Raw genomic sequence first — 17,425 nt, forward strand, 5'->3', positions numbered from 1 at the left:
GCAGAGAAAACGTGAAAGTACTGGGTGGTTAGATTTAAAGTGCAGCTACTGACAAGAGGTCCAGTGGGGGCTGTAACTATCGAATGGGAAGCAGACTTTGTAGATATGCTAATGCGTTGAAGCTGCACAGATTTACACTGGAAAACAAATTAGTTCCAATTTTATGCGCCAGGCGCAAATCGGGTGCTGCAACCGTGTGTATGGCGGTATGACATCCACGCTGTCGTTCGACAAGCTACAAAGGGTGAACAGTACAGCTATCGAGAAGAGAGACCGTGCGCTGTTAGTGAAACGCCGGCTGGAGTGGCCGACCGGTTCTAGGCGCTACAGTCTGGAACCACGCGACCGCTACGGTCGCAGGTTCGAATCCTGCCTCGGGCATGGATGTGTGTGATGTCCTTAGGTTAGTTAGGTTTAAGTAGTTCTAAGTTCTAGGGGACTGACCTCAGAAGTTAAGTCCCATAGTGCTCAGAGCCATTTTGTTAGTGAAACTGTTTCAAGTGAACGAGAAGAGAGACCGTGCGCTGTTAGTGAAACTGTTTCAAGTAAACGATAGCAGCTACAGTGCTGCGTTGAGAGAGAAACGCCAGCTGAAAGGTCTGAGGAGAGGCCGGATGTTATTAAATGATTTAAAAAAATATGATAATGAAATTCGAAAACACGGATGAGCTTGGCGTGGCAGCTAGAAGAGAAAGGCGTCCTGTGCTGGCTGAAGTTATTGACAATGTTGCTGTTGCTTTATCTGACCATGCAGAAAGTGCCCCGGGTAGTGCTAGTCACGAGAAGTGTGTATCGCTGGTCAACAGTAAGGGAAGTTTTGCGATCTTTTTACACTGGCACCTGTACAAGATCCAGACGGTGAAGCAAGTGAAAGCTTATGAATCACAGCAACGTTCTGAATTTGCTCTTCGGTTTCTGGCACGAATCGAAGTTCATAATACGTAGCCGGGCAATATTCTGAGGAGTGACGAGGCACATTTTACACTACAGATTGCAGTGACTGACAAAACTGCCAAATTTGAGGTACTGTTAAACCGTGTGTTGAGCGCGGACAGTCATTGAACTAGCCATACGTGACTGTGGTGTGGTGTCACAAGCAACTTTATTCTCGGTCCGCTCTTCTTTGAACAGAATACACCCAGAGGGCCTGTCAGGTGTACTTTGACGTTTGCATTTATCGACACCTCCTTGTACAGCATTTGATTCTTGCTTTGGAAGAGTGCAACTATGTGGAAACCACTGTTCTCATGCAAAACGGGGCAACACTCCACGTCGCTCGCTCAGCGAAAGTTCTGCTTTGCAACCTTCCGCCAGAGTGTTATCTCCAGGCTTTTGACTCCGGGGACATCTAAAAGAAGTGTTTACGAGAGACACGTCCGGTCTCTATCTGATCTGAAGGCCAGTGTAGAGGAACACGTTGCTCAGATTCCACCGAAACTGCTGCGAGCAACTGTTGATCATGTCGTTGTACTGATGTAGCTTCTTGTCGACGTCTCCGATGCTCAGACTGAACAAACTATGCAAGTGGTGGTTAATAATAAAATCAACATTGTGCTTATCTCACTCGTTTGACCTTTTCTGCCCACGTCCCATTCCTAATCCATTATGTATGGTAACATTTCTATACGTCTTTCTTGCACTCACAGCGCCAGACTTGCACCCGGTGGCGAAAATTTGAGCTACTTTTTTCCAGAGTAAATTGGTTCCACATTAACGCATTAGAATATCTGCCACGTTTTTCTGCTATACGATAATTACAACCTACATTGGACCTCCGTGAGTAGATGCACTTTCATTATAACCACCTTTTGTCGACTGAAAATGGCACCACTTAGCGTTTGTTGTCTCTGAGATTAAAGTTATCTTTCGGATTTGCTGTTTCTGTGATTAAAGTTTTGTTTTAGGACAAAAATTTATACGTAAATGAAACCGAGTCAGTGTTCATGGACGCAGTAGCAGGCAATTCGGCCTTTTCATTGAAGTATATAAACTACCTGAGTTTTAATAACTATTACGAAGCAAGCTTTCCAGGATTTTCAGAGGAGACGGTAAATATAGTGTTACGAAATTGAAGGACTCGTGAACGAAATAATGTAAAAGTTTGTTGGCGCAGAGAAGCTGCGTAGACCGTCACACAAATCGCCAAATATTAAAAATTCAAATTTACGTTATAGGGTACAAGAGGACCTTAAAAAAACTGTTTTAGAATGTTTGCGGACAAAGGCAAGTCCACAAAACTGGGATGATGCTATAAATGTTCTATTAAAAAGAACAGTTGACCTACAGGTATCTTCCTTCTCTCTAAAATGTATGTGACATTCAGCAAAATTGTCAATAACGACACAGAAGAATCTTTAGAGTTTAATGGGGTGGCGGAGGAAGTGTATACAGAACAATAGAAAATTTGTAAACCATGAAGCAAATTGTGGAAAGGTGTAATGTGTATGAATCATTGCTTTGAATGAGATTCATAGATTTAGAGAAAGCTTTTGGTCACTTTCAACAAAATCTTTACTGACAGCCGAGGAGAAACCAAGAACTGATTCAAACTATGTTAGTGTATTGATGAATCTGAACCTGAAGAACACAACTTCCATTCGACTATACAAGGATAGTTCTTAAGTGGATTCTTTCATTTATTTTAATTTTTAAGCTTGCTGCTGACTACCGTTCTTTAATTACATCATCAACGTAAATATTGAAACGTAAGGCAGATAGCTACAGCCTTGATATACTTCTTAGCTGATGCAATATTCTTCAGATAACAAGTTTCATACTTCTAATTTCTTTTAGTCGCATTATATAAGCTTTTTATGATGTCTACTAAATGGAGAGGCTATGCTTGTTTAATCAAAATATAAGTCTCTTACATCTACCAAAGGATTTTTTTAATCAGTGACTGCAAGGAGCAGCAGTAATTACTGTGAAAAACATCGCTTTTGTATGAGTCACCTTTTCTAAACAGTATCTGTTCCTTAGGTTTTTGCTGGTTGCCTGATATAGAATTTTATCTATCATTAATTATTTTTCCATATATAATTTATACAAGGTGTTTCATAAACTTCTCCCTCTCTCATGTAAGCTTTTTGGATCTAAAATTACGCCATGCTGGACGTGGCTCTACTACGTTTAACGACTCTGTCTGTGGAATTATACCTACAAAACGAGTTAGCATATTTCTGTTACCGTTTTTAAATATAAATATCATCCCAGCTCTTTGCTCATCACAGCAACAATTTATGGTGTATAAAATAGTGAGACGTCTTAACCAAGGGGAAGAGTAGAAAGTACTAGTGGACCACTGCACTGATTGTTTTTAAAAGTTACACTTTGATGACAGCATCCTGCAAAAAACAGAACCAGAACTATATGCTATTACTAATATCTAAATTTAGAAACAATCAGAGTAGATGAAACACGGATTCTCGTTGTCTTCCCATCTTTACTACGTTTATGTAGCTGATGGAAGTTTGCATAAGGTCATAAGGTGGGCTCTAGTTGTTGTTGACCACTACAGCATTACTTAATCAATGTCAGGATTCTCAAACAGATTTCCAGTTATGAAATGGCGAAATTTCAATTTCTGTTAAAATTTCTGACAGTTATTAGCACACTGTCGAGATGCTTCCTGAGCGCAAAAAGTTATTGTGTTTAGGTGACAATTAATTGAAAATTGGTTTCCCATCTTATTTTAGGACGGCATCCATATAGACGAACTGTAGTTTCTCATTTTATTGCTTGTTGAAGAATACAGTTTGTTACAAAATTTTAATTCTTATAAAATAAATATTTCATATTATACAAAATATAAAAGTCTGTTACAAAATTAAAGCATATTAATAATTCGTATAAATTTTCATTTTATACTCTCAAGACAATGTTATCGATCGAAAATAGTGATGAAATTCGACATATCTATGAATATTGAACTTATTAGTGTTGCTGAGGTGCACTTTTAAGTGTCAGTGACTAGTCATATAACAGTGAACAGCGAGGGGCAGATCCAGCATGTGAAATAGCACATATTTTTCTATAAGACTTTGCTTGAAAAACTGTTCAGGACGGACATATCAGTGCGTGTTCCACTGGTAAAATCTTACAGCGCATGTGACGTAAGTGAATGATTGTAACAGAGGCTTTGTCTTCTTTCCGCATTCATTCACTGCAATTTGCGTTTGAATTATCACGACTTGTAACAGTGTAGACGGCAAGAATCTCTATTTTTAAGATGGTGGTGTATTTCCTTTCTGGCAAAAAAAAGGACGGCTCCTCACACAACATATGAAATGTTTAACCAAAGAAAGAAAACTGTTACTATTCGTCTGGGGTTTCATCCACTGCCTCTAACTGATAGCTGAGCGTAGGGGCAGAACATCTTCCTGGTACATAAGTTACTGTCTGGTGCTGACTAGACACCCAAATAACGCTTCCACTGCACGTATGCCTTTTCCAGTCTCGAGTGAGGGTAACCAAGTACTTTAGCAGAAAGGGTATAGAGCACTGCACACTATTATCGCAGATCTCTATCTCAGGGGCTATTCTGGGATGATAAAATGGCGGCGAATGTAACGTATATTAAGGAATTTCTGTCAAATATGTGTAAATGTTGCATTAGCTCAGTGATCTCTACATACTTGGATGTAGAACTCTGGGCTTTGGCAAAAAGATTTAGCACACCAGCACTTTTCTGTCGTCTGTGTCATCCGCCCCGTTTATCCAAAAAATTTCCCTCGATCTGTATATTACTTGGTATCATTTATTTATTCCTCGTTAATCTCCTTTCTATGCGCCCCAGCTCATACAGGACTGGTTTGCAAAGAGAAGGTGGACCATGTGGCGAAGGAGGCCGTTGTTTCGGACCCTGTAATGAACTTCATCCCACCATCATCCTATTTCTAGTTATGGGTGTGGAAAATCGCCGAGGAAGAATGAACAGAGGACTGACGCCTTCCAGTATACCCTAAAGGTAACCAATAATTAGCAGCACCTCCCCAGGTTTCGAAAAATTTCAGCGAGCAGGAAGGTAACTACCGTGGAATGACTGCGCACAAACGATAGCTCAACTCGTTCCCACTTGCATCGGGCAGGCATCAAGTATAACTCTTTATGCGACTGCCAGAAGAAAGAAGAACGATCTGTAAACCATTTGCTGTTTTCCTCCAATTCCGCCCAAGCCCAACAAAACCGCTCACTGCAAAAGTTGGCGAAACTTCGAACAAGTGCTGCAGTTTTATTGTATCTTGCAGATCCTCAAATATATAAATACACTTTTTTATTTTATACGAAATAGTGACGAGTTTTTATTAAATTTGCTGCTGTTTGTGTTTTCATGTCACTCTGATCTCCAATTATATGCTTCTCAATTTCTGGTTAGTTTTCTTTTTTGGATTCTTTGTTGGCTATAGTTAATGTATCAAGATTCCTTGGCTATAAGTGTTGAATCTATTACGACATTTTAAAATAATTTAAATCATTGTTTAAATAATTTATATGATGATTTCTCTGTATATTTCTATCAAGCACTTGGCAGTGTGATTCAGCAAATCCAAGCCGAACAAAAAAAAGAAAAAAAATCAATAAATGTTATTTCACTGACTGTAAACCTGTTTGAATCAGGGCTCTATCAGATCAACACAGTACTGCAACATTTAACTGGACGATTCTTCTACAACCACGATTATTCATTCTTCATATAGACCAAGTATTTTCAACTTTTCTTGTGGTCTTATTCCAGCAAAAGGTAAGTGAAATACTTGGTGCGTTCCGTATCTTTACGGCGTATAAGCTGCAGCAAACCGACAATTTTATGTCCTATTGAGAGAAATACGTTGTCATATTTGCAGTGCTTGTTTCCTGGATACTGAATGGCAACATTCAGGTATGAAGTAGGCCTGTTTAAAAAAGAAAAAAAAATGTACTTTGTTTTGGACTGAGAAATACGTGCATTAGCTTATCTTAATATCAGTATACTCCTAAAGAGGACTTTTGTAGTTCATTTCTAATTTTTATTATCAGCGGTGTGTCTAAGCAAAGGATATCAAGTTCGGTCAACGCGCATCTGCATTATTTGGGACACTTCACTTTCTGAGTAATACATACTTTTAAAGTTTCAGTTAATAAAGTATCAAATTTGTCGACTTTTACGGCATCTCATGGCGCTGCTTTGCACAACTACGGAATGAAAGGGTGAAAGTTAAGTGAAAATAAAGAAGAATCGATTTTTTTTTATCAGGCTATCAGAGATCGTTTCAAGTTTCTTGTGGTGGCGATAAAGAGTTAGTCAAAATGATCTAGTGATTGTAAAAAATGTTTGTATTTATGTAAGGAATTATATGATTATATGTATGGTAAGAAGAACCTGAGACTTTTTTTGTTACGGTGATTTCCGGTAACATGGCTGCCAGACTAAAGAAGGATTATGCGTGGTTCATGCCGCAATTACAGGAGGACAATTATACTTTAATTTTTCAACAGGGTGTTACTTCACCACACACCCAGAACTATATACACGGGTTGTCGGATACTGAGCAACCACGACGATGGCTCGGTTGTGCATGAGCTTGCATTTCCAGCTGCTTGCATGGCCCCCCGCGTTCTTGCGATCTGACACCGTCATTCTTCCAAGTGCGATTACAACAGAGAAACTATTTTCACACCTCCACAGCCGAACAATGTGGATGTAGGATGTATCAGGGCAGCTGTGACTGACACTGATTCGGACACTTTGGGGCGAGTATGTGTCGAATTGCACTATAGACTGAACGTGTGCCGTATGGCTAACGGTTCACAGATTGAATATTTGTGGATATGATATGAAAAACTTCCTGAACAATCGTGTAATATCTTGGCTCGATATAAAGCTTTTTACAATTGCTTGAAAGCGTGTATATCATTTTGTATAACCTTGCACTTCGCAGAAGCAGTATGTAAATTGCAGTACTTTACAAGAAAAAAGTCTTTTGGACGCTGCATATGAATTTTTTGAATTTTTTATTTAATTCATGCGCCTAGACGCGTTTCACTTTTTTTTTTAACAAGGCGTCTTTAGTGGGTGTCCTGCAATATTACATGATGTTTCTGTTGTTCCATTTTGGTCATAGATTTAAAAAAACGGTTAATGGAAGGTTTATATGGTAAAATGGAAGGACACTTACGGTAAAGCGACTAATTTCTTATTTGGGAACCGTGCATCTGTCCTTCATGTGTAAAACGGTTGAAAGCCTCCATTTTTTTGTGTAGTCACTATGGTTTCGTAATATGAGACTTCAACAGACAGTTTCGATGTATACAATGCGACTTCCTTGTAAGGGTTAGATGTTTCCAACTTAGATCAACACACATACAATCAGAAAAGAGAAAGCTGGCAGCTTGCATAAAAGCAAATGAGACGCTGGACACCGAAAATGACAGTTAAAATGTTGTATTAGGAAACCACAGGGATTGCACGAAAACGTAGAGGCTTTCAAACGTTTTTTCACAAGATGGAAAGCTGTATGGTTTTCAGTTAAGAAATTAGACGCTTTACTGTCAATACCTTTTCAGTTTACTACATAAAACCTTTCGTTAAGTGTTTTTCAACCTATAACCGATATGTGACAACGAAAAGGCAACATAATATTCCAGGGCACACACACTAGGAATGCCTTGTTAAGAAAGGGCGAAATGCGTGCGAGTGAATAAATAAAATAAAAAAACTGACGTGCTGCCTGCAAATGGAGTTTTACTTGTAACGTACTGCAGTTTGTGACCGTTTCTTGCACTGGTTTCGAAACAGTTAATTTTATGGTACACCAGAAATCTGGAATATCTGGTGCAGTAAGTGCATGTGAAGACAGAATCGTAAAGAATTGTGTCTTGCGTTCTGGTTACACTCGTGGCCCCAAGGTTGTTGTCAGGAGGCAAAAAGAAAAATATCGTGGTTGGCCGGAAGGCTTGGGTGTCTGGCGCTGGACATCTTGTTTAGGTAGAGATCCTTGCATTTGCTCCTCGTAAAGTGTCACCGAACAGATAAAATGTGATGGTGCAGTTTATTTTGATTTGGTTCGTTTAGGGTTTTCGCTGCGATTAGCCTGAATTATTTTGCCCCTACTCCAATACTCGGTGCGGAAGGTGGTTCCCCGTTGGGAAATACATGTCTGCTGCAGCGGATTGCATCAGGCTTCGGACTGGGAAGCGTCCTCCAGAGTAATACAGGGCTCGTGAGGCGGTGCGGAAGCGGCCCCGACAGTGGCGCCGCCGTGGACACAGTGGCAGCCAGCGGAAGCAATGGAGGTGGCGTCGGCGTGCTGCTCGTCTAGGTCGGCACCCAGCCGGATGGTGATGACGCCGTCCGCGTCGCATTGCGAGGCCGCGCAGCGCCCGCCAGAGCCGGTGGAGGCGCTGCTCACAGACGCCGTGTCTCGCAGAGAGTTGGTCAAGTTCTCGTACGCTGACAGCGATGAACCGTCGTCAGCCAGTTCTGCCAACAGAAAACAGTGTAGCATCAGTTCACTTAACAGATACCCTGAGCAATACTGCGCGCAACCCCCTCCCCCCCCTCCCTCCCACACACACACACACACACACACACGTTGAACACGTTGAAGTGCGAGAACTTTTCGCGCTGCTATGCTTCTTACCTAAGTCCTTAAAAGTGAGTAGACTTTGTCATACTAACACACACTGATGACCCTAAACATTATGATCACCTGCTTAGTAGCGTACTGCTCAAACTTTGGAACGCAATATACAGCGATTATACATACACTACTGGCCATTAAAATTGCTACACCACGAAGATGACGTGCTACAGACGCGAAATTTAACCGACAGGAAGAAGATGCTGTGATATGCAAATGATTAGCTTTCCAGAGCATTCACACAAGGTTGGCGCCGTTGGCGACACCTACAACGTGCTGACATGAGGAAAGTTTCCAACTGATTTCTCATACACAAACAGCAGTTGACCGGCGTTGCCTGGTGAAGCGTTGTTGTGATGCCTCGTCTAAGGAGGACAAATGTGTACCATCACGTTTCCGACTTTGATAAAGATCGGATTGTAGCCTATCGCGATTGCGGTTTATCGTATCACGACATTGCTGCTCGCATTGGTCGAGATCCGATGACTGTTAGCAGAATATGGAATCGGTGGGTTCAGGAGGGTAATACGGAACTGCATCCCACGCTTTCGAAAAAAAAATGCAATCCACTTTGTAAATGTCAAAGTTATTCTGCATTCTGCATCCCAACGGCCTCGTATCACTAGCTGTCGCGATGAGAGGCATCTTATCCGCATGCCTGTAACGGATCGTGCAGCCACGTCTCGACCCCTGAGCCAACAGATGGGGACGTTTGCAAGATAACAACCATCTGCACGAACAGTGCAGGAAGAATTCTGAAAAGATACCATATCAAAAGTATTTTTCGTCCGCCAGCCAAGATTAGAGCGCTCCTTGGCCCTGTAAAGGATGACTTGGGTTTGAGGAAGCCCGGTGTGTACAAGATCCCTTGCCACTGTGGGAAGGCTTATATTGGGCAGGCAATCCGGACCATTCAGGACCGATGTGTTGAGCATCAGCGGCACACACGGCTGCTTCAACCTGAGAAATCTGCAGTGGCGGAGCACTGTCTCACCGAGGGACACAGAATGCTCTATGACAAGACACAAATGGTTGCCCTTGCATCTCGCTATTGGGACTGTGTTTTAAAAGAATCCATATAGATTTGTTTATCTGACAATCTTATTAATAGAGAGAAGGGCTATCTTTTAAGTAAGACTTGGGACCCGGTGTTATCTGACATCAAAAAACAACGGTCTGTGTTTCGATCGTCGGAATAAAAAAATTTTTTTAATTTTTGACAGCGATATCTCGATTTCACCTATTTCCACCACCGGCGGCGCGGTATGTTTACTGAGCTAGAGGGCAGTTACGGCACCTTCTCGCGCCCGCGTTGTGGGTCTTCTGCGGCCTATATAGGGGCCGCAGCTTGCGCTAGGAAGTCAGTTCCGGCGAGTTCGTGCACCAGCACTCTCACCTGAAGATGGCGGCCAGATGGACCGCGGAAATATTGTGTCATGAAGACGTTATGATCCGGCTGCATACCCGAGAAGAATATTATCAATTATTACGCCGGGAAAGCCTTCGTAGCCACAGTTCGACGACGTTTGCAGCAACTTGGACTACAAGCTCGGAGACCATGGCTGCGGTTACCCTTGACGCTGCATCACAGACAGGAGCGCCTGCGATGGTGTACTCAACGACGAAGCTGCGTGCACGAATGGCAAAACGTCATTTTTTCGGATGAATCCAGGTTCTGTTTACAGCATCATGATGGTCGCTTCCGTGTTTGGCGACATCGCGGTGAACGCACATAGGAAGCGTGTATTCGTCATCGCCATACTGGCATATTACCCGGCGTGATGGTTTGGGGTGCCACTGGTTACACGTCTCGGTCACCTCTTGTTCGCATTGACGGCACTTTGAACAGTGGACGTTACATTTCAGATGTGTTACGACCCGTAGCTCTACCCTTCATTCGATCCCAGCCAAACCCTACATTTCAGCAGGATAATGCACGACCGCATCTTGCAGGTCCTGTACGGCCCTTCTGGATACAGAAGGCCAGCACATTCTCCAGATCTGTCACCAATTGAAAACGTCTGGTCAATGCTGACCGAGCAACTGGCTCGTCACTATACGCTAGTCACTACTCCTGATGAACTGTGGTATCGTGTTGAAGATGCATAGGCAGCTGTACCTGTACACGCCATCCAAGCTCTGTTTGACTCAATGCCCAGGCGTATCAAGGCCGTTATTACGGCCAGAGGTGATTGTTCTGCGTACTGATTTCTCAGGATCTATGCACCCAAATTGCGTGAAAATGTAATCACATGTCAGTTCTAGTATAATATATTTATCCAATGAATACCCGTTTATCAACTGCATTTTCTGTTGGTGTAGCACTTTTAATGGCCAGTAGTGTAGTATGGATTCGAAAAGTAGATTACTGGAAGGATGTGGCATCACATCTCTGTGCAGTCACGCAATTCTTGTAAATTGTGGGCTGGTGGTTTGCGGACGCGGATCTGCCGTCTATTAGCATCCCAGATGCTGATGACAATTAGTGCTTTAGGGCGCTAAACGGCGAGGTCATTATTGGTCATCCCAGATGTGTTCAATCAGGTTCAGATCAAGAGAAGGTGGTAGCCAATACATCAACTTAAGTTCACTACCACAATCCTCAAACCACCATAGCACGATTCTTGCCTCGTGACACACACATTTATCGTGCTGCAAAATATCATTACCACTGGGGAAAATATCAAGCATGAAGGGATGAAGGTGGTCCACAATAATGCTGATGTATTCCAAAATTTACCACAAATCTCAGGTAAAACCAGGTGAACGTCTCTCACAGAATTTAAATTGTCCCTATAAGCTTGCCTGTGTGGCGTTGTGCATCTTTCAAGCAGCCGTTGGCCTCAATCACGGCGTATCCAGACATGGCCATTCACATAGTGTAACAAGAAACATGATTTACCCGATCAGGTGACGTGTTTCTCAATAGAAGCGATCCAGCCCCGATGATCCGATGCCAACGACAACAATAATGGGTGATGTAGTTGGGTCAGCATGGGAATACACATCGATCATCTGCTGCGGAACCCCAAAATCAACAATATGTACTGTACGGTGTGCTCCAAAACACTTGTACTGACATTGTATTCTGTTGTCAGTTGTGCCACAGATTGCACCTATCCTGCTTTCCAGCAAAGTTGAGCCAACAACCCTACGTTCTGTGATAACACTTGGATCTCCAACACCTTGTACCGAGCGAGGTGATGCAGTGGTTAGCATAGTGGACTCGCATTTAGGGGGATGACGGTTCAAATCCGCGACAAGCCATGAAGATGTAGATTTTCTCTGATTTCCCTAAACTGGTCCAGGTACGTGCCGGGATGGTTTCTGTGAAAGGTCATGGTCGATTTCCCTTCCCATCCTTGATGCCATCCAAGCTTGTGCTCCATCTCTAATGACCTTGGTATCGATAGGACTTTAAACCAAATCTTGTTTCCTTTTCCAACATCTTGTCGCCTACTCGTCATTTCACCATCCTTCAACCACTTTCCATAGACACTCACGAGAAGATCACACGAACAACTGATCAGCATCGCCATTTCTGAGATGGTTGTTTCTAGGCATCAGATCATAAAATCTACCCTTCGTCAAATGAGCCTACGGTAGTCATCTTCACCATTTCCTGCTTGTATCATTGCTAGAATGGTTCCCTATTCATATCTGCTCTGCTTATATGCTTTCCTCATCCTGTAACTTTACTACAACGCCAGCAAGTAGCATTTACACTTGCAGTGGGCAGTGGTCATAATATTCTGGCTCGTCAGTGTTCACTGGAGTTCAGTAGGCACTAAATATTTGTCGTTTATGTGTTACGTTATTATATATAACATACACTTAACAAATGTCTGTTTCTTTGTATTTCATGTTGAGAACACGAGTAACACTTCTGCCTGACAGCACTTCTGCGGCAGCCACATACACTGCCGGCCTCTGTGGCCGAGGGGCTCTAGGCGCTTCAGTCTGGAGCAGCGCTGCTGCTACGGTCGCAGGTTCGAATCCTGACTCGGGTATGGATGTGTGTGACGTCCTTAGGTTAGTTAGGTTTAAGTAGTTCTAAGTCTAGGGGACTGATGACCTCAGATCTTAAGTCCCATAGTGCTCAGAGCCATTTAGTTTAGAGCAGGGACATCTATGGAGTGAGCATCTGTGGGGGGGGGGGGGGGGAGGAATTTGAATAGGAACTTCCAGTAACACAACCTTGGTAAGCTGACAGGGCACCTTGGAGCGCTGTAAGCTTATCAATCCTTTAGCAACTCGTTTTCTTATTGAGTAAATTAAAGTCTCCATATCTGTTTTCGTTTCATACCGGAAAGAGGCTGGTTTCATTGCATTGTGTTCCTGATTATGACTTCATGTGTGTATTGTACTTACTGAATTATATTGTAAGTATGTTACTCATATTCTGCTTCATTTTTGCTAGCATCTGTAATACTTGTGGAGTAAATGATCCCATATTTGTTTTTGTTTAGTATAAAACAAAAGATAAACTCATTGCACGGTTTTCTGTGGACCCACGCATATTTTTTCCCACTTACAATTCTCTGCATTAACTGCTGGATTTCGTTGCATTGTAAGAATATCGCACGTATGCTACTTTATTTTTGTTTGCATCCATTTTTTGTACTTTCTCGCATTTAATGGAGAACTGCATGTTAGTAGCTTTTGACAGAATCGGTATTCAACTTTCTTACATCTTCTCAAGGAATGAGTATGTAATTCTACTTTGAATGTTGTTGCTTCTTGCCACTGAGTATGCTTTGTAGTCTCAGTAACAGAATACATAGTTGTCGTGATAGGTACTATTACACAGAAAAAATTTTCTACACAGAAGTGCGTATTTGTATATTGTTTTGAATGGTATACTGAGAATTTACTTCCACTATATCCAACGATGCAAGTATGGGAGGGTGTACTATTTGCTTTGAAATTTTCATTGGAGTGAGAGGATGGCTCTAGTTCGTTGTTTTCTACTAAAATGTATTGTTTTTAGTGGCTGTTAACAACTTGTGAATGCATTTGCGTAACTAGTGTTACATTGTTACATTTGCAAGAAAGAATGATCAATGGATGCACACTTGACGGCACAAAAAATGGCTGTGGCTGAAATTTGAATTACGGACAATGTTACAGCGAAGGTAACTGCATTACGGGTTGAGCAGATCTGCTCAAAAAAGTAAAGAATACATATAACTGTGAGTGTGGTAGTAACATTAACACCTTTCTGACTCTTAAGCATAAGGACGCGCAATCTAAAAACACAAAGAAAACTGCACCGTGTCATTCGTAGCACTGCAGACTTAGTAAAGGCACTTCATTTTGGTATGTGGAGTCAAGAGTGGTAAGAGGCGTCTAAATGTCGTCAGCTGTAGCATAATGCATTTATAGCTCAGTGGTATCAATTCCGCTTGCGGCGTGTTATTGGTAGGACTTTGTTTACTTCCCCTCTGTGACATCGCTAAGAGTATTGTAAGTGTGATATTTACGTGAGGATTTGCGCTTCGTGAGTATATACTCTACGTTGAATTGGCTCAAATGGGTCTGAGCACTATGGGACTTTAACATCTGAGGTCATCAGTCCCCTAGAACTTAGAACTACTTAAATCTAACTAACCTAAGGACATCACACACATCCATGCCCGAGGCAGGATTCGAACCTGCGACCGTAGGGGTCGCGCGTTTCCAGAACCGCTCGGCCACCTCGGCCGGCACGTTGAATTCGTCTTTCTGCTCAAGTGTGCTCTCGGTAATAGCATTGTTCGTTTATATTGTTTTCATGGCGTCCATGTCTATTCCACGTAAAGGTATGGTGCGTTTTTCGTTTGATAAGTCGACCTGTCATGTGCAACACAGTTCTCTGGAAATCCACGACTGGGTGCTAGATGCTCTTGGTTTGACTTCGGTTCCGGTACACACAGCGTATTTTGACACTGAACTTCGTGATTTCTTTGTTACATTTGTGAATTCCTTACCGGTCGAAAACTTACTACTTAAACCTGGTTCTCAGGTTCCTTTCTGTCACATAGATGACTCAGTACAGTCCTCCTTGCGAACGCTGACAATAACATAAGAATGTGCGTGTGTTCAACATGTCTATACCTCAAAGAAGTTTTGCTTAAGTATAGTGAGGTCAAAAACTAGGGTCCAGCTAGCACTGACTTCAGTGTCACAGGGGGTTCGTTTTGTAGAAATGCAGGTGAAACAGAACATCCCATCTCATTTACGAGTATGTGGTTAGGTTACATATAGAGAATAGGTGTGGACATGCTTTCTGTGCGAGAGTGGTCGTTTTCGTACTAGCTGTCCGAGTAGGGTTTTATTTTGCGATATTCTCTTGAACAGCGGCTCAAGGTAATTGTGGCGGACCTCATCTCCAATGAAACTGAATCAAGAGCTGGACAATCTTTTGCTATTAACGCCCACCAGACGGATTTGAATATAACTACAGCTGATTTTCCGCCGCTACGACCAAAGACGGGTTCTGATGCTCAAGAGTTCCAAAATAAGAGGCGCCGCACACGTTGCTGATATCGTTTCCCCTGTCCTGCCACCCCCCCCCCCCACCCCCCACCCCCTCCCATCCCCTCCCTTTAACCTCGTAACCTGCTGATTCTCTGGATGGTACGGATGGAGTCAAGACTACTGAGCCGAGATTTGCTTCTTCGATTTCCACGGATGTTTCCTCTGAAACACTCCAGAGTTTGGAACACTTGATGTCGATACGCTTGTCGCCTGTTTTGTTCGTTTCACCAGTTGACCCTCAGCACCCTGTTGCTCCATTGGTTTGTGCTCCCGATGGTGACTATTTCCTTGCTCGTAGAGAAGTCGTTTTTTTTTTACAAGATCTGTCTGCGGTAACGCCCGGTCTGTCATCTGATTGACTTGTTAACATGGGTTGGTTACTTTGGCTGGGGCCTCCTCCTGTCCACACAGCTTCCGATTCAGGGTTGGCAGTGATTGAATTGGACACAGTGAACGATCCTCCCATCTCACCAGCGGCGGAGGGTAGCTTACCACAGGTCGGCACAAACAACGGTTCCAGCCGGATCACGCTGTTGCAAGGAGAAAATGGAAACATAAAGGCAGGACATGGCAGAGGCCTACCTCCCGCAGACCCGTTGATGGATAGAGCGACGGATTGTGACGGTCGAGAGGTCGAATAAGTTCTCTTTTTTTTGTTGCCGTTTTCACATGTTTCTCATTCTGATCAACAGACTTAAACTTACACTTTTATTACCCTAAATGTTAATGGAATTGAACCAGGTTTAGGTTTGGCTTCGTTACGTCAGTTTATAATTCTTGTTTTACAAGAAGTTTTATTCACCAGTTTTGCTCTCGCTGGATTTCAGACTGTTTTTAATGTGGCTCCTGAATATGCGACGGGTGTGGGGGTATACTCACCGTCGGTATTGATGTACTTGATTCTGGTGGAGCGATACGGTGTGTCCTTTTACCTGCTCTTGGTTGTTTCACATGCACTGTCTGGTTTGGGTCTGCAGTGGCGCGTTCGCTGTTTTACAGAGAGGAGGTTGTCTGTCTTTTGTGCAAGAGTCCTCGGTGTCTGACATTAGGTGGCGATAGTAATTGTGTCTTATCTCCTAGCAGATCAGTCCCGACATTATAATGTTTGTCTTTCGATGTGTTTGCGTGATGTGTGGGAGCAGAAATATCCCACCTTGGTTAGATACAAGTTTCTTAACTCCATCTCTTGCAACCACATCGACAAGTTTTATTTATCTGATTGTTTATGTAGTAGAATTCTCGCGGTTGATGTCATCCCTGTTTCCTTTTCTGACCACTGTGCTGCGGTGGCCACTTTAAACTTTGTACAGCGACCTGCAAAACTGTTTCGGACACAATGGTTGCTTAATGTCTCTGACAGTCTCTCACCTCACGGATGGCGTGCTGGATGTGTGATTGGTGCCGTGTGGGAAACTTGCCTCCGCTCCGTTGTGCGTTACTCTTCGCTGGCCAGCCGCGGTGGTCTCGCGGTTCTAGGCGCTCAGTCCGGAACCGCGCGACTGCTACGGTCGCAGGTTCGAATCCTGCCTTGGGCATGGATGTGTGTGATGTCCTTAGCTTAGTTAGGTTTAAGTAGTTCTAAGTTCTAGGGGACTGATGACCACAGATGTTAAGTCCCATAGTGCTCAGAGCCATTTGAACCATTTTTGAACTCTTCGCTGTTCGGTTGGTGGACAGATTTATCGAAGCCGAAGCTCCGTCAGCCCTTAATAGAGAGTGACAGTTATTGAACTATATAAAAAAAATCGTCATAACTTCTGAACTGCTTGTGTTATGACGTTGAAACTGCATGGTTGGCCGCGGGGCATGTTGGGAATTAGTAGGTTTGATTTAGCGACGAAGTTGGTTGGGTTCGTCAATAACCAAAATTGGCGCGTTTGAGGGACTGAGAATCCGCATTCCGAGATCGAAAAGTCTCTTCACTCTCAGCAGGTGACTGTGCAGTGTGCAATGGCCAGTCACGGAATAATCGGTGCGATATTCCTTGATGGCACAGTGACTACCGAACGATACATGAAGGTTTTGGAAGATGATTTCATGCCCATTATCCAAAGTGACCCTGATTTCGACAAGATGTGGATCATGCAAGACGGAACTCGACCTCATCGAAGCAGGAGAGTGTTTGATGTCCTGGAGGAGCACTTCGGGGATCGCAATCTGGCTCTGGGGTACCCAGAGGCCAGTGGCATAGGCCTCGATTGGCCGCCGTTTTCTCCGGATCTGAACACATGCGACTCGTTTTTATTGGGCTATATTAAAGACAAGATGTACAGCAATAACACCAAAAT

At 43.1% G+C, this 17,425-nt stretch overlaps 1 protein-coding gene across 1 annotated transcript in view; it reads right to left on the bottom strand.

The window, feature by feature from the left end:
• Positions 1–3,819: 3,819 nt before the first annotated feature.
• Positions 3,820–17,425, bottom strand: part of LOC124776468 — a 266,406-nt gene continuing 252,800 nt past the window's right edge. The window contains exon 7 of the mRNA XM_047251481.1: positions 3,820–8,458. Coding sequence (XP_047107437.1) covers positions 8,154–8,458 — 305 coding nt within the window. The 3' untranslated portion in view covers positions 3,820–8,153. The remainder of the gene's footprint in view (positions 8,459–17,425) is intronic.

Source organism: Schistocerca piceifrons, chromosome 2 (assembly GCF_021461385.2).
Source record: "Schistocerca piceifrons isolate TAMUIC-IGC-003096 chromosome 2, iqSchPice1.1, whole genome shotgun sequence".
NCBI classification, from domain to species: Eukaryota; Metazoa; Arthropoda; class Insecta; order Orthoptera; family Acrididae; genus Schistocerca; species Schistocerca piceifrons.